This window comes from Ranitomeya variabilis, chromosome 5, assembly GCF_051348905.1.
Source record: "Ranitomeya variabilis isolate aRanVar5 chromosome 5, aRanVar5.hap1, whole genome shotgun sequence".
In the NCBI taxonomy this organism is placed as follows: domain Eukaryota; kingdom Metazoa; phylum Chordata; class Amphibia; order Anura; family Dendrobatidae; genus Ranitomeya; species Ranitomeya variabilis.
In genome coordinates, this window is record NC_135236.1 from 656,814,454 (window position 1) to 656,836,979 (window position 22,526).

General features: G+C 47.8%; 1 protein-coding gene across 1 annotated transcript; it reads right to left on the reverse strand.

Moving 5' to 3' along the window:
* Window positions 1–12,563: 12,563 nt before the first annotated feature.
* Window positions 12,564–13,987, reverse strand: LOC143774007 (uncharacterized). The gene is made up of 3 exons (XM_077261300.1): window positions 13,970–13,987; window positions 13,729–13,876; window positions 12,564–13,649 (listed from the first exon to the last, which is right to left on the reverse strand). Exon 3 carries the CDS (start codon window positions 13,625–13,627, stop codon window positions 12,995–12,997), a length of 633 nt encoding a protein of 210 aa, XP_077117415.1. The 5' UTR covers window positions 13,628–13,649; window positions 13,729–13,876; window positions 13,970–13,987; the 3' UTR covers window positions 12,564–12,994.
* Between the last annotated feature and the right edge of the window lie 8,539 nt (window positions 13,988–22,526).

Genomic DNA, 22,526 nt, shown 5'->3' on the forward strand with positions numbered 1-22,526 from the left:
TCAAATCGAAGGGTTATGGCCAGGAGGATAATTCTTGGGTTGTTGCCTCCGATGTTCATGCTGATGATTTGGTTCGTGCCTTTCATTTGGCTCGTCCGGATCGGCCTGGGGGCTCTGGTGAGGGTTCGGTGACCCCTCCTCAAGGGAGGGGTACTGTTGTGAATTCTGCTCTTGGGCTCCCTGTGGTTGTAAGTGGTAGCGCTGCTGTCTCTGAATCACAGCATTTATCAGGTGTTTTCACCTTTTGCAATTTGGACAGGGCTATTTAGTCTTGCTTCACCCTTTAGTCAGTGCCAGTTGTCCATTGTTCCTGGAGGATTCACATCCCTGCCTGGTTCCTTCTGCTTTGCAGTTCTTTTCATCAAAGATAAGTTCTGGCCTTGATTTTCTGTCCACATGTTGTGGTCTTATTGCTCAGTTCCTTTCTATGTTTTGTCTTGTCCAGCTTGGTCTGTATTAGGATTTTTTTTAGCCAAGCTGGTATCTCTGGAGATGCAGATATACCCTCCATATCTTAGTTAGCTGTGGAGTTTTGGTATTTTCTGTGGTGGATATTTTCTAGTTTTTTTAATACTGATCGCATAGTACTCTGTCCTGTCCTTTCTATTTAGCTAGAAGTGGCCTCCTTTGCTAAATTCTCATTTCAGTCTGTGTATGTTTTTTCCCTCTCCTCTCACAGTCAATATTTGTGGGGGGGCTGCCTGTTCTTTGGGGATTTTCTCTGAGGCAAGATAGTTTTCCCTTTTCTATCTCTAGGGGTAATTAGTCCTCCGGCTGTGTCGAGATGTCTAGGGAGCGCTAGGTACATTCCACGGCTACTTCTAGTTGCGGTGTTAGGTTCAGGGTCTGCGGTCAGTACAGGTACCACCTTCTCCAGAGTACGTCCCATGCTGCTCTTAGGCCACCAGATCATAACACTCATCCTCTCATCCGCGTACACAGGGTTTGAACGCCCACATTGCCAGAGTAATCTCGTTAGAGATGATGCCCTACCGGTTGGTCGAAAGCAAAGCTTTCAAAGACCTGATGGCCTACGCAGTACCACGCTATGACCTACCCAGTCGCCACTTCTTTGCGAGAAAAGCCATCCCAGCCCTCCACCAGCATGTCAAAGACTGCATTGTCCATGCACTGAGGCAGTCTGTCAGTGGAAAGGTGCACCTCACCACAGATGCATGGACCAGTAGGCATGGCCAGGGACGTTACGTGTCCATCACGGCGCACTGCGTTAATGTGGTGGATGCAGGGTCCACAGGGGACAGCCATAGTGGGACAGTTCTGCCTAGCCCACGGTCTAGGAAACAGTTGGCAGTAGGCGTTCGACACCCCTCCTCCTCCTCCTCCTCCTCCAGAAGCGACAGCTCATCCACAGAGCGCAGTCGTCTGGCAACTCCATCCGCAGCTGCCAGTGTTGCACACGAGGTGTCTCATTATGGAACAGCTAGTGGTAAGTGTCAGCAGGCTGTGTTGGAAATGAAGTGTTTGGGCGACAACAGATACACCGCGGAAGTACTGGCCGAGTTCTTGCAGCAAGAAAGTGAGTCATGGCTGGGCAGTGTACATCTTGAGGCAGGCAAGGTAGTCAGTGATAATGGAAGGAATTTTATGGCTGCCATAGCCCTTTCACAACTTAAACACATACCTTGCTTGGCTCACACTTTGAACCTGGTGGTGCAGTGCTTCCTGAAAAATTATCCGGAGTTACCAGCCCTGCTCCTGAAGGTGCGAAAACTTTGTTCGCACATCCGCCGGTCGCCCGTACACTCCAGCCGTATGCTGAACCATCAGCGATCGCTAAATCTTCCACAGCAACGCCTAATTATAGATGTTGCAACAAGGTGGAACTCCACACTGCACATGGTTCAGAGGCTGTGTGAACAGAGGCATGCTGTCATTTATTTGTGGGAGGATACACGGGCAGGTGCAGCGCCCCAGAGTCCTGGTCGTTGCAGTACTGTGGCTCCGCCACTATGGGGAGCTATGGTACGTCTGATGGCACTGAAGGAGTTCATCTGATCAGGTATCACAGACACCAATACATTTCACAGCCGGGCCTCCGGGGGGAGCTAAGGGTTCTATTCACTAGGCCACTCCCCACCATAGTGGGTAAACTGGGGGTCAGGCAGGAAGTTAGTCAGAAGCTGACTGGGTTGGAACCAGGCAACACCTTGTGGCAGAGGGTGTTGTGGGGGAAGATACAGTAGGGTCTCTGTCAGGGGTGGGATCCTGACAGAGGCTTGGCAACTTGAACGAACGTAACGGGACCGTGCCTGCTCAGGATAGCGGCGGTGCCCAAGAAAGGATTAGAAGCGAGATAGATTGTGCTGAGTGAGAAACGAGATCATAGCAATAGGAGAATACCAGTAGGAGTCGTGCTGTAAGACCAAAGCAACATCCTATTGAGGCGCACAACCGGTGGCCGGAACGCCGAGAGAGTATCATAATATCCAGCTTCAAGCAATACTCTAAACAGCGGCAGGACAGTCAGTCTAAGGCGGGCTGTCTAACTTAAATCACCTATGCAGTCTTGGGGGGCAACTTGTGGAGAGGGGCGACTCTAGGGTCCCGGATGTTATGACCCCAATGGCGAGGGTCTCAGAGGAACGTGGAAGTCTGCAGAATACAAAAATCCAGCTCATAGGGCAGTGGTAACTGGGTTGACCATATATCTACTCCTAACGCCAACACTAGAAGTAGCCGGGGATCATTCCTACGTTGATTCTAGATGACACGCGCCAGCCGGAGAATCTAGCTACCCCTAGTAGAGGAAAACAAAGACCTTTCTTGCCTCCAGAGAAGGGGACCCCAAAGCTGGATAGAAGCCCCCCACAAATAATGACGGTTAGGTAAGAGGAAATGACAAACACAGAAATGAACCAGGTTTAGCACAGAGAGGCCCGCTTACTGATAGCAGAATAAAGAAAGGTAACTTATATGGTCAACAAAAACCCTATCAAAATCCACACTGGAAATTCAAGAACCCCCGAACCGTCTAACGGTCCGGGGGGAGAACACCAGCCCTCTAGAGCTTCCAGCAAAGGTCAGGATATAGATTTGGAACAAGCTGGACAAAAATACAAAAACAAAACAAATAGCAAAAAGCAAAAGGCAGACTTAGCTGATATAACTGGAACCAGGATCAGTAGACAAGAGCACAGCAGACTAGCTCTGATAACTACGTTGCCAGGCATTGAACTGAAGGTCCAGGGAGCTTATATAGCAACACCCCTAACTAACGACCCAGGTGCGGATAAAAGGAATGACAGAAAAACCAGAGTCAAAAAACTAGTAACCACTAGAGGGAGCAAAAAGCAAATTCACAACAGTACCCCCCCCTTAGTGAGGGGTCACCGAACCCTCACCACGACCACCAGGGCGATCAGGATGAGCGGCATGAAAGGCACGAACTAAATCGGCCGCATGAACATCAGAGGCGACCACCCAGGAATTATCCTCCTGACCATAGCCCTTCCACTTGACCAGGTACTGAAGCCTCCGCCTGGAGAGGCGAGAATCCAAGATCTTCTCCACCACGTACTCCAACTCGCCCTCAACCAACACCGGAGCAGGAGGCTCAGCAGAAGGAACTACAGGCACAATGTACCGCCGCAACAAGGACCTATGAAATACATTGTGAATAGCAAACGACACAGGAAGATCCAGACGAAAAGATACAGGATTAAGGATTTCCAATATCTTGTAAGGCCCAATAAAACGAGGTTTAAATTTGGGAGAGGAGACCTTCATAGGAACAAAGCGGGAAGAAAGCCATACCAAATCCCCAACGCGTAGTCGGGGACCCACACCGCGGCGGCGGTTGGCAAAGCGCTGAGCCTTCTCCTGTGACAACTTCAAGTTGTCCACCACATGATTCCAGATCTGCTGCAACCTATCCACCACAGAATCCACCCCAGGACAGTCAGAAGGCTCCACATGACCCGAAGAAAAGCGAGGATGGAAACCAGAGTTGCAGAAAAAAGGCGAAACCAAGGTGGCGGAACTAGCCCGATTATTAAGGGCAAACTCAGCCAACGGCAAGAATGTCACCCAATCGTCCTGATCAGCAGAGACAAAACACCTCAAATAAGCCTCCAAAGTCTGATTGGTTCGCTCCGTCTGTCCATTAGTCTGAGGATGGAAAGCAGACGAAAACGACAAATCAATGCCCATCCTACTACAAAAGGATCGCCAGAACCTGGAAACGAACTGGGATCCTCTGTCTGACACAATATTCTCAGGGATGCCGTGCAAACGAACCACGTTCTGGAAAAACACAGGAACCAGATCGGAAGAGGAAGGCAGCTTAGGCAAAGGAACCAAATGGACCATCTTGGAGAAGCGATCACATATCACCCAGATAACGGACATGCCCTGAGATAGCGGAAGATCAGAAATGAAATCCATGGAGATATGTGTCCAAGGTCTCTTCGGGACAGGCAAGGGCAAGAGCAAACCGCTGGCACGAGAACAGCAAGGCTTAGCTCGAGCACAAGTCCCACAGGACTGCACAAATGACCGCACATCCCTTGACAAGGAAGGCCACCAAAAGGACCTGGCCACCAGATCTCTGGTGCCAAAAATTCCCGGGTGACCTGCCAACACCGAGGAATGAACCTCGGAAATGACTCTGCTGGTCCACTTATCCGGGACAAACAGTCTGTCAGGTGGACAAGACTCAGGCCTATCAGCCTGAAATCTCTGCAACACACGTCGCAGATCCGGAGAAATAGCTGACAAGATAACTCCATCTTTAAGAATACCAACAGGATCAGCGACTCCAGGAGCATCAGGCACAAAGCTCCTAGAAAGAGCATCGGCCTTCACATTCTTTGAACCTGGTAAATACGAGACAACAAAATCAAAGCGGGAGAAAAACAATGACCAGCGGGCCTGTCTCGGATTAAGGCGTTTAGCAGACTCGAGATACATCAGATTTTTGTGATCAGTCAAGACCACCACACGATGCTTAGCACCCTCGAGCCAATGACGCCACTCCTCAAATGCCCATTTCATGGCCAACAACTCCCGATTGCCCACATCATAATTTCGCTCGGCAGGCGAAAACTTCCTAGAGAAAAAGGCACAAGGTTTCATAACAGAGCAACCAGGGCCTATCTTCGACAAAACGGCCCCTGCCCCAATCTCCGAAGCATCCACCTCAACCTGAAAGGGAAGTGAGACGTCAGGCTGGCACAAAACCGGCGCCGAAGTAAACCGGCGTTTCAACTCCTGGAAAGCCTCCACGGCAGCAGGAGCCCAGTTAGCTACATCGGAGCCCTTCTTGGTCATATCCGTCAAAGGTTTCACAATGCTAGAAAAATTAGCGATAAAACGACGGTAGAAGTTAGCGAAGCCCAAGAACTTCTGAAGACTCTTAACTGACGAGGGCTGAGTCCAATCAAGAATAGCTCGGACCTTGACTGGGTCCATCTCCACAGCAGAAGGGGAAAAAATGAACCCCAAAAAGGGAACCTTCTGTACACCAAAGAGACACTTTGAGCCCTTGACAAACAAAGAATTTTCACGCAAAATTTTAAAGACCAACCTGACCTGCTCCACATGCGAATCCCAATTATCAGAAAAAACCAAAATATCATCCAGATAAACAATCAAAAATTTATCCAGATACTTCCGGAAAATGTCATGCATAAAGGACTGAAAAACTGAAGGCGCATTGGAGAGCCCAAAAGGCATCACCAAGTACTCAAAATGACCTTCGGGCGTATTGAATGCGGTTTTCCATTCATCACCTTGCTTAATGCGCACAAGGTTGTACGCACCACGAAGGTCTATCTTGGTGAACCACTTGGCACCCTTAATCCGGGCAAACAAGTCAGACAACAGCGGTAAAGGATACTGAAATTTGACAGTGATCTTATTTAAAAGCCAATAATCAATACAAGGTCTCAAAGATCCGTCCTTTTTTGCCACAAAAAAGAATCCCGCACCAAGAGGGGAAGAAGACGGACGAATATGTCCTTTCTCCAGAGACTCCTTGATATATGAACGCATAGCGGTATGTTCAGGTACCGACAGATTAAACAGTCTTCCCTTAGGAAATTTACTGCCTGGGATCAAATCTATAGCACAGTCACAGTCCCTATGAGGAGGCAGTGCACTGGACTCAGACTCACTGAAGACATCCTGATAATCAGACAAATACTCCGGAACTTCCGAAGGCGTAGAAGAAGCAATAGACACAGGCAGGGAATCCCCATGAATACCACGACAGCCCCAACTTGAGACTGACATAGCCTTCCAGTCCAGGACTGGATTATGGGTCTGTAACCATGGCAGCCCTAAAACAACCAAATCATGCATTTTATGTAAAACCAGGAAACGTATCACCTCGCGGTGTTCAGGAGTCATGCACATGGTAACCTGTGTCCAATACTGCGGTTTATTTGCTGCCAATGGTGTAGCATCAATACCCCTAAGAGGAATAGGATTTTCTAATGGTTCAAGAGTAAAACCACAGCGCTTAGCAAATGAGAGATCCATGAGACTCAGGGCAGCACCTGAATCTACAAACGCCATGACAGGATAAGATGACAGTGAGCAAATCAAAGTTACAGACAGAATAAATTTAGGTTGCAAATTACCAACGGTGACAGGACTAACAACCTTAGCTATACGTTTAGAGCATGCTGAGATAACATGTGTAGAATCACCACAGTAGTAGCACAAGCCATTCCGGCGTCTATGAATTTTCCGCTCATTTCTAGTCAGGATTCTATCACATTGCATTAAATCAGGTGTCTGTTCAGACAACACCATGAGGGAATTTGCGGTTTTTCTATCACATTGCACCGAATTAGGTGTCTGTTCAGACAACACCATGAGGGACTTTGCGGTTTTGCGCTCCCGCAACCGCCGGTCAATTTGAATAGCCAGTGCCATAGTATCATTCAGACCTGTGGGAATGGGAAAACCCACCATAACATTCTTAATGGCTTCAGAAAGGCCATTTCTAAAATTAGCGGCCAGTGCACACTCGTTCCAATGTGTCAGCACGGACCATTTCCGAAATTTTTGGCAATACACTTCAGCCTCGTCCTGCCCCTGAGACATAGCCAGCAAGGCCTTTTCTGCCTGAATCTCAAGATTGGGTTCCTCATAAAGTAAACCGAGCGCCAGAAAAAACGCATCAAGATCAGCCAATGCCGGATCTCCTGGCGCCAGCGAAAAAGCCCAATCCTGAGGGTCGCCCCGTAAGAACGAAATAACAATCTTTACTTGCTGAGCAGAATCTCCAGATGAACAGGGTCTCAGGGACAAAAACAATTTACAATTATTCACGAAATTCCTAAACTTAAACCTGTCTCCGGAAAACAGTTCAGGAATCGGTATTTTAGGTTCTGACCTAGGATTTCTGATAACATAGTCTTGTATGCCCTGCACACGAGTAGCCAGCTGGTCCACACTTGTAATCAAGGTCTGGACATTCATGTCTGCAGCAAGCATAGCCACTCTGAGGTAAAGGGGAAGAAGAAAAAAAAAACTCAGAATCTTCTTTCTTATAATCCCTCTTCTGCAATGCATTAAACATTTAATACTGGCCTGGCAAACTGTTATGACCCCAATGGCGAGGGTCTCAGAGGAACGTGGAAGTCTGCAGAATACAAAAATCCAGCTCATAGGGCAGTGGTAACTGGGTTGACCATATATCTACTCCTAACGCCAACACTAGAAGTAGCCGGGGATCATTCCTACGTTGATTCTAGATGACACGCGCCAGCCGGAGAATCTAGCTACCCCTAGTAGAGGAAAACAAAGACCTTTCTTGCCTCCAGAGAAGGGGACCCCAAAGCTGGATAGAAGCCCCCCACAAATAATGACGGTTAGGTAAGAGGAAATGACAAACACAGAAATGAACCAGGTTTAGCACAGAGAGGCCCGCTTACTGATAGCAGAATAAAGAAAGGTAACTTATATGGTCAACAAAAACCCTATCAAAATCCACACTGGAAATTCAAGAACCCCCGAACCGTCTAACGGTCCGGGGGGAGAACACCAGCCCCCTAGAGCTTCCAGCAAAGGTCAGGATATAGATTTGGAACAAGCTGGACAAAAATACAAAAACAAAACAAATAGCAAAAAGCAAAAGGCAGACTTAGCTGATATAACTGGAACCAGGATCAGTAGACAAGAGCACAGCAGACTAGCTCTGATAACTACGTTGCCAGGCATTGAACTGAAGGTCCAGGGAGCTTATATAGCAACACCCCTAACTAACGACCCAGGTGCGGATAAAAGGAATGACAGAAAAACCAGAGTCAAAAAACTAGTAACCACTAGAGGGAGCAAAAAGCAAATTCACAACACCGGAAGAGCTCCGAGCCTACCCGTCAAACGGGTGCCGTCCCAACCAGAACATCAGGGAGGGACGGAGGATTAGCAGAACATCATCTAATCGAGTTGTGAGGGAACTTAAGAAACAGACACAACAGTTGTGGGGTACTTTCCGTAAGCACAGCAGGGAAGGACCACAACACCTAGCGCTAGGGGGAAGGCGCAGATTTCCACCTGTGAAGAGAACTCTGGAGGTGCCATTGGACCGGCCGGGCTTGCGCAGCCTGGTGAACCGTATTCCGGACTGAGGACCCAGAGATCTTCAGTAAAGAGGTAAAGAGACTGCAACCTGGTGTCCTCGTTATTTACCGCGACCTGCACCCCACAACTGCACCGCTACACCACCACTTATTGCACCGGACGTCCCCCACTGACAGACAGGGCCACGGACCGGGTCTAGCCACCGTGACAACCCCAGGACTGAGACCCAGAGGCCCGGCTCCGGGTACCCCTCGGCCCTGCGGCGGTGTGGGGGCGCTCCACAGGCACTTGGATGGCAGACATGGAGTTGTCAGGTGTGCAGTGGTCAAAGCTACAAGACCTCTGTCAAGTCCTTCAGTGTTTTGAGGAATGCACACGCCTGGTTAGTGCAGACGACGCCATCATAAGCATGAGCATCCCACTAATGCGTCTGCTGATGCAAAGTTTGGCGCACATTAAGGAGCAGGCGTCTGCAGCCGAGGAGGAGGGAAGCCTTGATGACAGTCAGCCATTGTCTGGTCAGGGAACTGTCCAGGACGAGGTGGCGGACGAAGAGGATGAGGAGGAGGATGATGGGGCTGAATATGTATGGGAGGAAGGAGCTTCTCAGGGGGCAATAGAAACTGGTGCCGTTGCAAGGTCTGGTACAGGTTTCTTGCGGGACACTTGTGATGTAGATTTGCAAGAAAGTGCTCCTCAACCCAGCAGAAGCAGTGAATTGACACCTGGAACATTGGCCCACATGGCTGAGTATGCCTTGCGTATCCTAAAAAGGGACCCCCGCATTGTCAAAATGATGACCGATCACGATTACTGGTTGGCCTGCCTAATGGATCCACGCTACTAAGGGAAATTGCAAAATATCATGCCACATGAGAACCTAGAGCAAATATTGGCTACCAAACAAGCAACTCTTGTAGACCGTTTGGTTCTGGCATTCCCAGCACACAGTGGCGGTGATGGTTCTCACACGAGCCGTAGGGGGCAACATGGCAGAGGTGCTAGCAATGCAGAAATCCGAAATGGCGTTGGACAGAGGGGTTTTATGACAAGGTTGTGGAGTGATTTTTCAATGACCGCTGACACGACAGGGACAGCTGCATCGATTTAAAGTGACAGGAGACAACATTTGTCCAGTATGGTTACAAACTACTTTTCCTCCCTTATCGATGTTCTCCCTCACAGGTCATTCCCCTTTGATTACTGGGCATCTAAACTAGACACCTGGCCTGAATTGGCAGAATATGCATTACAGGAGCTCGCTTGCCCTGCTGCCAGTGTGCTATCAGAAAGAGTCTTCAGTGCTGCTGGTTCAATACTGACCGAAAAAAGGACACGTCTGGCTACCCAAAATGTTGATGATCTAACCTTCATTAAAATGAACCAATCATGGATTTCACATTCTTTTGCCCCACCTTCCCCTGCTGACACGTAGCTTTCCTTTAAAAAGGTCTTGCTTTTGGACTCCTCTTACTGACTGCTCCAATTCCTCCATTTGCTGCTGCTGAATGTCCACCATAGGCCATTTTTAACACATCCCTAAATGGGCTGACTCCCCCCACGGGCCCGTGGTCACCACTTGGCGCAAGCACCCGTGCGAGTGCCGTTTGCCTGGACAGGTGGGTGTGCCCACTTTTGGCTGACGGCACTGGCACAGGGTCCCTCATCGTACAATTAAGTGTCTCTGGCGGTGGGGGTGCACACCCAACGTCAGACACACCGTCGTAATATGAGGGGCCCTGGGCCAGTACCGCCGCCCACGAGAGAGTGTTCTCCCCCCCCCAGCTCAAACAGTGCTCCACCGCTGTTTAGTCGGTGCTGTTAAATCCTTCAATGGCACTGCCAATGCAAATTGAGAGATGATAGTAAATATATACAGGGACCATGCCCTCCATTTTGACCTGTGAATACTGTGCGCGAACTACCACTATCTGGTACTCAGCAGAGGAACCACCCCTGTACGTTGCTTTGCCACCTGTTTATTTACGAACATTTTTTTTGCAGACATTTAGCCCGCTTTACTATTTAGGCCAACGTACTGTGTCAGCCACTTATTCCAGTTGTCCTCCACCGAACAAAGCAGTGCCACCAGTTTACTCCTGTTACCAGTTTAGAACTGCATTGAGCCAACTTTTTTATTTTAGGCCTAGTAAGTCTGTCTGCGCCACTCCTAGCAATCGTCCTCCGCTGACCAAACCAGTGCTGCCTGTGTACCCCTGTTACCCATTTTTAACTGCATTGAGCCACTTTTTTATTTTAGGCCTAGTAAGTCTGTCTGCGCCACTCCTAGCAATCTGTTGTGAATTCCGTTCTCGGGCTCCCTCCTGTGGTCATGAGTGGTACTGTGTGAGTTTGTTCTTGGGCTCCCTCTGGTGGCCTTTAGCGATATGGCTGGTCTTGGCTGGGCTCAGCTGTTTCATCTCCTGCTAGGCTGGGCCTATTTAACTCACCTGGACCTTTACTTGTCGCCTGCTGTCGGTGTGTTCAGTCCTGATCCTGTGCTCTCCTGAATATTCCTTGTGACCAGTCTCCTGCTATGAGAAGCTAAGTTTGCTTGTTCAGTTTCTCATTTTCCTTGAAAATGTTTCTCATTATATTATGAGTTCAGCCCAGCTTGCTTTTATGTGATTTTTTGCTTGCTGGTTAGTTCTGGGGTGCAGAGTGCGCCCCTCACATCGTGAGTCGGTGTGGGGGTTCTTGTATTCTCTGCGTGGTTTACTTTTGATAGCTTTTGTACTGACCGCACAGACACCTATCTATTATCTGCCTATCTAGTATTAGCGGGCCTCATTTGCTAATCCTGTTTCATCTCTACGTTTGTGTTTTCCCCTTAACTTAACTTAACACTTATTATTTGTGGGGGGCTATCTAAAACTTTGGGGATATTTCTCTGAGGCAAGTGAGGTCTTTGCTTTCTCTCTAGGGGTAGTCAGTTTCTCAGGCTGTGACGAGGCGTCTAGGTTTTCAGGTAACGCTCCACAGCTGCCTTTAGGCTACTTTCACACACAGCATATTTGCTGCGTATTTTTACGCGCGCGTATTTTGCTGCTGCTTTACCTGCGTTTTTTTACGCAGGCAAAAAACGCAGCTGCTTTCACACACTGCGTTTTTTGCTGCGTTTTTTGCAGCTGCGTTTTTTGCAGCTGCGTTTTTTTCAGCATTGTGTACTGAAATTAAAGTTTGTTTGAAAAAAAAAAAGGGGGAAAAAAAAAGAGTCATTGAGGTCATTTCCTGTCTTTATGACTCAGAATACAATACACACTGGAGTTAACACTGGAGTTTTCCGGTACTCCACATTGTTTGCTGTACGTTATTCCTGACACTCCTGTGAGTTCTTCTACCATAGATATAGAGTGCCTTCTATTCAGCAGTTCCCCTCGTAGTATATCTGAGTTCTAGGGGGTGTCCTCTATTCATGGCAAGTGGGTGTTATGTAATGTGTATTTTTTGCCATGGTCGACAAATCAAAGAAGCAGACTACATCATAGTTAAAAGTTCAAATATTTATTTGTAGTAACTGTCAAAATTGAAAAACTTTTCTAATAAAATTGAGAATAGAATGATTTGGTTTTTTTTTTTGTTATTAACAAAATTCCACACGTAAACACTGTAAACATCCCCAAAATGGGATTATAAACCTGTGGATGTCCAAGTCCACTCATTAATTGCCGCCAGGAGGGCATGCTTCCAGCTTTCATTAGTATTGCGCAAGGCCCTTTCCTCGTCACTACTGACGGTGAGTCATTCGGCACTTGCGCAACACTAATCAGAGCTGGAAACATGCCCTCTTGGCGGAAACTGAGGAGTGGACTTGGACATCATGGCGTTTTAAACATGAAAAGCAACATTATGCCTACTGGTCCTCATATAGGCTTTGTGAATATGAGTAGTAGCTCCAGTCTGGATAACATCCCCAAAATGGGATTATAAACCTGTGGATGTACAAGTCCACTCATTAATTGCCGCCAGGAGGGCATGCTTCCAGCTTTCATTAGTATTGCGCAAGGCCCTTTCCTCGTCACCACTGACGGTGAGTCATTCGGCACTTGCGCAACACTAATCAGAGCTGGAAACATGCCCTCTTGGCGGAAACTGAGGAGTGGACTTGGACATCATGGCGTTTTAAACATGAAAAGCAACATTATGCCTACTGGTCCTCATATAGGCTTTGTGAATATGAGTAGTAGCTCCAGTCTGGATAACATCCCCAAAATGGGATTATAAACCTGTGGATGTCCAAGTCCACTCATTAATTGCCGCCAGGAGGGCATGCTTCCAGCTTTCATTAGTATTGCGCAAGGCCCTTTCCTCGTCACCACTGACGGTGAGTCATTCGGCACTTGCGCAACACTAATCAGAGCTGGAAACATGCCCTCTTGGCGGAAACTGAGGAGTGGACTTGGACATCATGGCGTTTTAAACATGAAAAGCAACATTATGCCTACTGGTCCTCATATAGGCTTTGTGAATATGAGTAGTAGCTCCAGTCTGGATGGTGTTCTTCAGACTGGGCTACTACTCTGGATGTTGGTGCACCTGCAGCAGCACTTGGAGCAGATGGCAGAGGTTTATTGAATGCTGCTGCAGGTGCAAGAGGAGTCGGCGTCGGTGGATGCCAGATGTGGTTTAGTGAACAAACCATTTCTTCAAAGGTTGGATTTATATGCGGATACTTCTTAAAACATGTCACCGCCATTGAAATATACGTCATGCAGGAGTCCTGGACCTCGGGGGACAGAGTACGCATTCTGGAAGCTAGAGTGGTTCCATATGCTGAGAATTGATCCTCTTCAGGTTGGCGATCAATTAGAGAAATTGCCCTTGCCAAGGCAGCCGTCTCCTCATCCTCCTTTGAAGAGCCTCTTTTCCTCTTCCTCTGTGTTGAGGCTGGAGGTGGAGGTGGTGTTGGTGGCGGTGGTGGCGGCGGCGATGCCAATGAACTAGTCTCGGAGAGGGGCAGATCATCATTTTGGGTAGAAGGGTCAGGCCTTGGCTCATTTGGAAGAGAGCTGGTAGCAGGCTGTGAAGCATGTTCATACACTGGAGTTGTTGCTGTGGCCGGGATTTCGGTCATCGGCTGGACATTGCCTATGGTTCTGTAAAGAGAAACATCAAAACAATAGTTTTAATACATTTTATTTTCTATTCAAAATTAAAGACGTTACTGATACTTACGGTCGGTAATGTAGACTGCCGTTTAAAAATTGGAGTTCCTGTTCAAAACGCCCTTGAGAAGCAGGTGCCGCAGAGCCACTTGGTGCTTCTGACCGTGACCGTGTAAATCTGTCCCTCACCGACCTCCAGCGGGTTCTCAAGGCTGAAACTAAAAAGTGAAAAATTGAACCTATTAATATACTATTCAACTACATACAGACAAGAAATTCAAAAATACTCCTCCAAAATGGAAAATATTTACCAATTTCTTTTTGCCGCTCCTTTGGGTATGACTCGTACAGGGGATAGAGGGTGACACAGACCTTGTGCCAGGAAGCAGTTTTTGTATATTTGTTGGAAAACTCCCGGCACCCCTTATCCCAAAGACATGGGAAGTTTTGAACCTAAAAAAGGTAAAACATTAACTACTATTAGTTATACACACAAAATTTGACAAACTTGATAGAGGCAGAAAAAGTAACACAGGCTGCTGAGGAATGACAACCCCAACTGCTTGTTATTACCTTCACACGCATACGGGACACACACGCACAGGGGACACACACGCACAGGGGACAGAAAATCCGGTGAAGAGCGTTTTTTTTAATAAATATTTTGCTAGGTTTAAAACTAAATTGGAAATAAATAGGGATTCAACGCAGGGCGCAGAGAACGCAGCAAGTTGCGTATTTAAGTGCCACGTGCCACGTATTTAAGTCCCCCGTATTTCGGTGCCACGTGCCACGTATTTAAGTGCCACGTATCACATATTTCAGTGCCACGTATCACATATTTCAGTGCCACGTGCCACGTATTTCAGGGCCACGTGCCACGTATTTCAGTGCCACGTGCCACGTATCAAAGTGCCACGTGCCACATATTTCAGTGCCACGTATCAAAGTGCCACGTGCCACGTATCAAAGTGCCACGTGCCACGTATTTCAGTGCCACGTGCCACGTATCAAAGTGCCACGTATCAAAGTGCCACGTGCCACATATTTCAGTGCCACGTATTTCAGGGCCACGTGCCACGTATCAAAGTGCCACGTGCCACATATTTCAGTGCCACGTGCCACGTATTTAAGTGACACGTGCCACGTATCAAAGTGCCACGTATCACGTATTTCAGTGCCACGTATTTAAGTGACACGTATCACGTATAAGTGCCACGTGTCACGTATTTAATTGCCACGTATTTAAGTGCCACGTATCAAGATTTTCCATGGAGAACAGACACATCCAGAGATATGTCTGCTCTCCACGGCTGCAGCAACACACTGACAGGAGCCATAGTTCCTGTCGGTGTGTCACTGCGCATGCGCGAGCGAGTTTACCGGCGGTCATTGACCCCGGCACTCTCGCTTAACGGCAGTGCTGCGTGGGAAAGTTCAACGCAGCTGTACTGCTGTTAACCGAGACGCCGGAGCCATTGAACTCCGGAACAGTACGCGATACACTGCTAGGAGCTTCGCTCCTGGCAGTGTATCGCCGGAGAGCAGGGGATCGGCGTGGGACACTCGTTTTATGGATTCTGCGGACAGGGAGTATGAATTTGGTTTATTGTTTTTGGATTTTTTCCTGGAGGATCGAGGGCTTCGCCTACAAGTGTGCTGTTGGTGAGTATATACTCTATGTTATGTGTTGTATGTACTGTACTGTGTGTCATGTATGTGTATTGTGTGTAGGTGTTTTGTGTAACTTTACAATTGTGCTAAGTCGCCGGACACAGGGACAACTCTCCCATCCTAATACCGGATGGGAGTAGTAGTCCCATACGGCGACTTAGCACAATGGTGGCACTAGCGTCGCATGGGGACACACACGCATACACACATACACACACACACGCACACACACACACGCACGCACACACACACACACACATACCGTCTCGATCAGCAGCCCCACGTTTATGGTCATTCTGTTGAATGACTCCATGCTGCTTCACTGGGGGGCGGGGGCTTCCCTCTTCCTGTCCGACGTCACGTCCGGTCCTGGGTGTCAACCCCTCCGTACAAAGACGCCGACACCCAGGACAAAGGCGCTGTGTGTGGACGGTAAGATGGGGCCCTATGGGGACACGCAGACACGCCGCTGCGTAAAGAATTGACATGTCAATTCTTTTTACGCCGGCGTGTTTGCAGACAAAAGCGCCGCGTTTTTTTGCGGTGTGTCTGAACGGCAAAGTGAATTTCTCATTCACTTTGCCGGCAGACGAAAATGACATTGCGCATTTTTGAAAAGCGCCCGCAAAATAGCGCTCAAAAATGCGCTATGTCTGAAAGTAGCCTTAGTGTGTTTGGATAGGATCAGGATTGCGGTCAGTATAGCTTCCACATCCCCAGAACTTGTCCTATATATTCAGGGTATAAGTGTCAGGTCAGTTTGAGATCCTACCACCAGGATCATAACAGCAATCGTCCTCCGCTGACCAAACCAGTGCTGCCTGTGTACCCCTGTTACCCATTTTAAACTGCATTGAGCCAACTTTTTTATTTTAGGCCTAGTAAGTCTGTCTGCGCCACTCCTACTAATCGTCCTCCGCTGACCAAAACAATGCAGCCTGTGTACCCGTTACCCATTTTGAACTGCATTGAGCCTATTTTTTATTTTAGGCCTAGTAAGTCTGTCTGCGCCACTCCTAGCAATCGTCCTCCGCTGACCAAACTAGTGCTGCCTGTGTACCCCTGTTACCCATTTTAAACTGCATTGAGCCAACTTATTTATTTTAGGCCTAGTAAGTCTGTCTGGGCCACTCCAGTCCTGACAATCGTTCTCCGCTTAACAACACTCTGCCGCCTGTGTACCCCTGTAACCAATTTTAAACTGCATTGAGCCAACTTTTTTAATTTAGGCCTACTACCTGTGTCTGTCTGCGCCACTCAATACAGCTGTCCTTCACTGCACAAAGCAGAGCCTCAATTTGCAGCCGATATCACATATTAAAGTGCATTTGGCCTACTGGTTTGGTTGGGCCTACTAACAGTGTCTGCCGCTCCTTGGTATTCTCCTGTGTTTTTATCCTGAGCTTCAATCTTCAGGCTTTCGGCCTATAGGAATTTTAAAACTGCATCTGGCCTACTGGTTTGGTTGGGCCTACTAACGGTGTCTGCCGCTCCTTGCTGTTCTCCTCCACTGAACAAAGCAGTGCTGCCTGTTTACTCCTGTTACCAATTTTGAACTGCATTTAGCCTACTTTTTTCTTTGGGCCTATATCTGTGTTTCCTCCTCATCCTGCCCATTGCCCAGCCACTGCTAGATGAGTCTGCCGGTACATTGACCCAGACCACTACATTCCCCTTGCACTCTACATAGCCAGTATGGTTCCCCTTCCCGCATACTAAACCACCTTACACGGGGACAAAGAGGAAGGTGCAGATGAAAGTGCAGGTTCCTTCAACAGGTGGGGGGGGCATACTCGTTGGTGACGTCACTGGCACAGGGCCCCTCATAGTACGCAAAAGTGTCTCTGCCGGTGGGAGGCGCCCCCGCCGTCAATCACAACGCCGTACTTTGAGGGGCCCTGTGCCAGTGGCAATGCGAACGAGTGTGCCCCCCCCCCGCTTGCTCAGGATCACAGCACTTGCAAAGTTGAAATACTTACCTCTCCCTGCTCCACCGCCGTGACGTAGTCCGCGTTTCCTGGGCCCACGAAAAACTTGAGCCAGCCCTACTCCCCCCACAACTGTTGCCAAATGACCCCCAAATTTTCAATGGCTAACTATTATTATAAGGTAAATTAAGATTGACAAGCTTAAGTAACAAGAATTCATGTTTTTGGCATTAAAATGGGCTCTGTTGGTGTTTTCCTGTCCTCCACTCACTGCCGACTTTGATTCTCCATTGACTTGCATTGGGTTTCGTGTTTCGGTCAGATCCCCGACTTTTCGCAATAATCGGCCGATTTCACCCGACCCGACTTTTGACAAAGTCGGGTTTCGTGAAACCCGACTCGATCCTGAAAAAGTAAAAGTCGCTCAACCCTAGTCACCACCACCCGGTTGGTTATCCTGGAACCAGCAGTCGCCACTAACACAGGTCATATTTTCTGGTATGGCTGCCCCCGCAATCTTGACGTCACCTTGTGGAGCACTGTCGTTCCCCTGTGTCAGTATTTCTGTCAGCACACCATTGTACTCAGTCTTAGTGGTTGCTAATGACAATGACACGTCACAGTCACCCCCGGAGTTTGTGTCACACCCCACAGTACAGTGAACCCTCAAGTTCCTTTCTAACAGGGTGTCAGCTTCACAGGTTCTATTTACCAGATCACTGTCAGTCATTTTGGGGTACACGTCAGGTGACATCATGTCGGTAAGTTGGGCAGACGAACCCTTTGCACTGGTCACCCTGTTGTCTGACCCGTCAATTTTGGGACCCATTACTGACTTACCGTATGCCCCTGCAACAGTAATGAGACTTCCATCCTCGTGCTGCAGAGGAACGCCCTCCTCCCACAAGTCTGAGAATAACTTACAGTCCCGGCCTACTATCACCGGACAAGGTAGGTTAGGAACTATGGCGGCCTCAAGATTTGCGTAGCCCCTGACCGTCTCAAGGTACACCCGGGTCACTGAATAAACCTTAGTGTCCCCATGGATGCAGGTGACCTCGATCTTTTCAGACCTTACAAATTGATCTTCCGCAGACTTTACCAAGGTCACCGAGCTCCCCGAATCGACCAGACCACATACTTCTTCTACCTCTGCGTTTAACTCCAGAACAAACCCACGTAGCCTTTCACCAGGAGGGTAGTTCTTATGGGAGATTGGACATGCATAGTACTATTGTCCCTGGCTACAGTCCAATGATGCATTCACCACCGCCTCTTTTTTTCCTGCCACCCCTATTCGGGTTACCGCCCCTTTTTGGGACTCTGCCCCTTTAGGGTCACTACCCCCTTTTGGGACTCCACCCCCTTTTGGGCAACTACGCTCTTTTGGGTTACCGCCCCCTTTTGGGACTCCGCCCCTTTTTAAACAACCATCCCTGTTTGGGTTACAGCCCCCTTTTTGGGACACCACCCTATTAGGGACACCACCCCTTCCCTGGGGTACACCCCGTGGACTCCCCACAGTACTTTCAGGCACCAGTTTGCACCATGCACCAGAATGTCCCTGGGCTTGCACTGGCCCTTTAAGAGTCTGCACAAACTGGAGCACAATTTTTTTATTTTTTTTCCACACAATACTTCACCAGCTCTTGCTGGCACTGCTACAGCTCCTGCTGCAGTCCCAAATCACTGGCACCTCCGGGTGCTGATCACAAGCTGCTGCTACCGCCACTGTAGCTCCTGCTGCTGCGGAACCTCTTGCTGCAACCGCGCTGCACGGCTCAACCGCAGACTTCGTGGACCCGCCGATCCACAGCAAGCCGCTTGTCACCTTCGTGGACCCGCCAATCCACAGCAAGCCGCTTGTCACCTTCGTGGACCCGCCGATCCACAGCAAGTTGATTTAAGGAAAAAAAACACACAGTCTCTCACTGACCCCGGTCAGTATAGCACAGACTTCTGTCTGTTACACACTCGGCTTTACACAGTGCCTCACTGATCCCGACCAGCATAATACACGGTTTTCAGACCGATACCCGTTGGCAACTTTCACGGGTTCCTGGACACCCCTTGGCCTCAGAGGTGCCCAGACACAATGTCTCTCTTTTTTCTTTCACTCTGACCCCGGTCAGTACACCACGGATCTCCATCCGTTACCTGTCATTGCCGCACAGGTTCCCGGATTCCTCTTCTCCTCGAAGGTATCCCACAAACAACAATTCTCACTGACCCCGGTCAGTTTTACACACGGTTGTCAGACCGTTTACTCCTCTGGCTCAGACCAGCCAGCGCTGCAACATGTGCTCCTTGGATCTTTGCCCGCATTCGAAACACCAATTGTAGCATTTAACCCGCTACGGGTCTTGGGGACACTCGCTTGGCAGCAGAATCATCATAGACAGGCCCGGTTCCTCACACAAATCAGTCCATATGGTTTATTCAAACTCCACATAAACCAGACAGGGTACAGTCCATTTCATTACAGCCATGAAACATTATAAGACATCAGACAGTTCGTGTAGCAGATAGGCTTCTCTGCTGTATGTTATGATCCCCTTGTCCGGGGTTACCTCTCAGGAGTTCCACTCCTCACCCTGACTTCACATCAGTCCCAGGTCCTCAACACAGACCGTCCAGGTCTACGGTCTCCAGGTGCTTCCAGGACGACTCCACTCCCAGGAGTCTCCAAAACTGACCATCCAGGACCTTGCACAGGAACAAACGGCTCCATACACAGGAACCTCACAAGAACATGTGAGTGGGAGGGAGTGTGGGTGTGTGTGGCTAGTTTGACCCTCCCATCTCTCATAACTAGCCCTGCCAATCTCCCATTAGAACTACACAATTACTTGTGGGACTACAGGTCCCAGAACACAACATAACTTTAGACAGACAGCGCAGAGTGTCCTCCTCTGCGACACACGTACCGGCCATTTATAACCCTGCTGGACTTTCTCTCACCACCACAGTTATAAATCCAAGTGCATCCTGCAGCGCACACACAGTGCCCCCTGGCCGTATCATTGGTCACTGCACCACAATATATATATATATATATATATATATATATATATATATACAGTATATATATATATATATATATATATATATATATATATATATACAATTTTTTTTTATTTTAAATTATATTTTCCTGTTGGCTAGGACCAAAATTTTATCCATGGTGGTCTGTAGCAGGTCCCCAGTTGCCTTGCATATTGTCACTGGCAATCTCTATTATTCCGTCCTAAGTTGGAAAGGGGTCAATGAAACCCTCGTTGCAGTTTAACATTTGAACTTTGGTGCAATGGTTAGTTTCTCCTTTGGTGACACTTTACGAAAAGGGAACACTTACTGCCAAGGTTCTCAAAACCGATCAATTCGGGTCTCCGTAGAAGGACACTTAGTGATCGGCTTATTTCAAAGGAGATGACTCCCTCAACCTCCCCAGTGGGTGTTTTCATAATCCCCTTAATTTATTTTTCCATCTATGATTCAGCACTAAAATATATTCTTTCTTTCCACCTTTTATTTTGTCATTGACCAAAATAGAAGATTTTGGCATGAGCTAGGTGATTGTGTCACTGTTGTTCTTGGCAGTGCCACCCAGCAGGTGAAGTGATTCTGCTTACATCCCGGTGGAAGCGATGAAGTTTTCCTCTCTGCAATAACCTCTATTTCCCTTTCTCCATGTGCACGTCCTGTCATTCTGAACAGGCATCATTTAAAAGCATGTATTTCTCCTTAGAAGAAAATGATATTCCTCTGTTCACCTTGTTGTTCTCACCCATCACGGATAAATTAATTCCTATGTTCCCGAGCTCTCGACATCGGGCTATAAATGGTGCTAACAAAATCCATCACTCTGTGTTTTTCTCTCGGTGACTTTGCAACTTTTTGACGACTTTGGCCCAAATTTCAGAATACATTCGAAAATAAGAAACTATTTTGTTTTATTCTTTCTGATGTCATTATATACAGCTCTGGCGAAAATTAAGAAAAATGTTCAGTTTGTCTGATTTTTCTCTTTATAGGTATATTTTTGACTAAAATGTAAATTGTTCATTTATTCTATAAACTTCTGACAACATGTCTGCGAATTTCCAAGCAATAAATTTTGTATTTTTTTTCTGAAAAGGAGAAATGGTCAAAATAAAAAAAAACAGTGCTTTCAGACCTCAGATAATGCAAAGAAAACAAGTTCATAATCATTTAGAACCAACAATACCAATGTTTTAACTCAGAAAGAGTTCAGAAATCAATATTTTGTGGAATAACCATGATTGTTAATCACAGCTTTCATGCGTCTTGGCATGCTTTCCACCAGTCTTTCACACTGCTCCTGGTGCAAAAATGTAAGCAGTTCTTTGTTTGATGGCTTGTGACTATCCATCTTCCTCCTGATTACATTCCAGAGGTTTTCAATGGGGTTCAGGTCTGGAGATTGGGCTGCCCATGACAGGGTTTTGATGTGATGTGCCTTCCATCGAGCAGCCCAGGACATGGTAACATTCATGATCGACTGGATGGACGGAGACTAAAGGCGGATTCTATATCTGATTTTGCAGGAAGAGCTTCTCACCTAGACATCCTGACCAGGATCACTGCTTTATCAAACGAAACATAAGAAACTGAGGCCTCCTCTGGAGAAATACCATCATTCACTGATAAACCTTTCGAATAAGAGAGGGATGAATTAAACAGAATTTTCCTGGTTCTTTTTTGGGGATAATACGCAAGGGTGACACCCTCATATTATTAAAAGGGAGTGAAACAAAGGAGTCCTCAATTCTGCCCAATAACAACCTCTTTACCTAGCTTGTCCCTAAGCACATCCGGATGTTCTTTAGCCAACTCGAAGTTGTTAGCAAAAAATGGTGACGCGCTGAGCAAAAAGGGGATAAAAAATCCGTAAGTAAACCCTGAACTGCTCAGAACCTGAATTTCTCAACTGCCTTTTTATTGGGGTAAATGTCTAGCCAAGGACCCACTGGGAATACACTTACCGAGGTCCTTTGGGTCATTTGTCCCTGACTGTTTGGGTAGGAGCTTAACTGCAGGTCGAAGGCAAATTTATAATAACCAATGACCTTCATTGAAGAACCAGCAGGCACCCAGGCATCTAATGGTCAGTGGCCCTAAAACCACTGAGGAGCCAGGGCAAGGGTCCATGCCTGGATAGGGCTGAGCCATTTTGTGCTAGCATGAGGCGAAGCCAGACATCCGTGGCCTTGACACACCAACCCAGCTCAGGTTACAATGACAA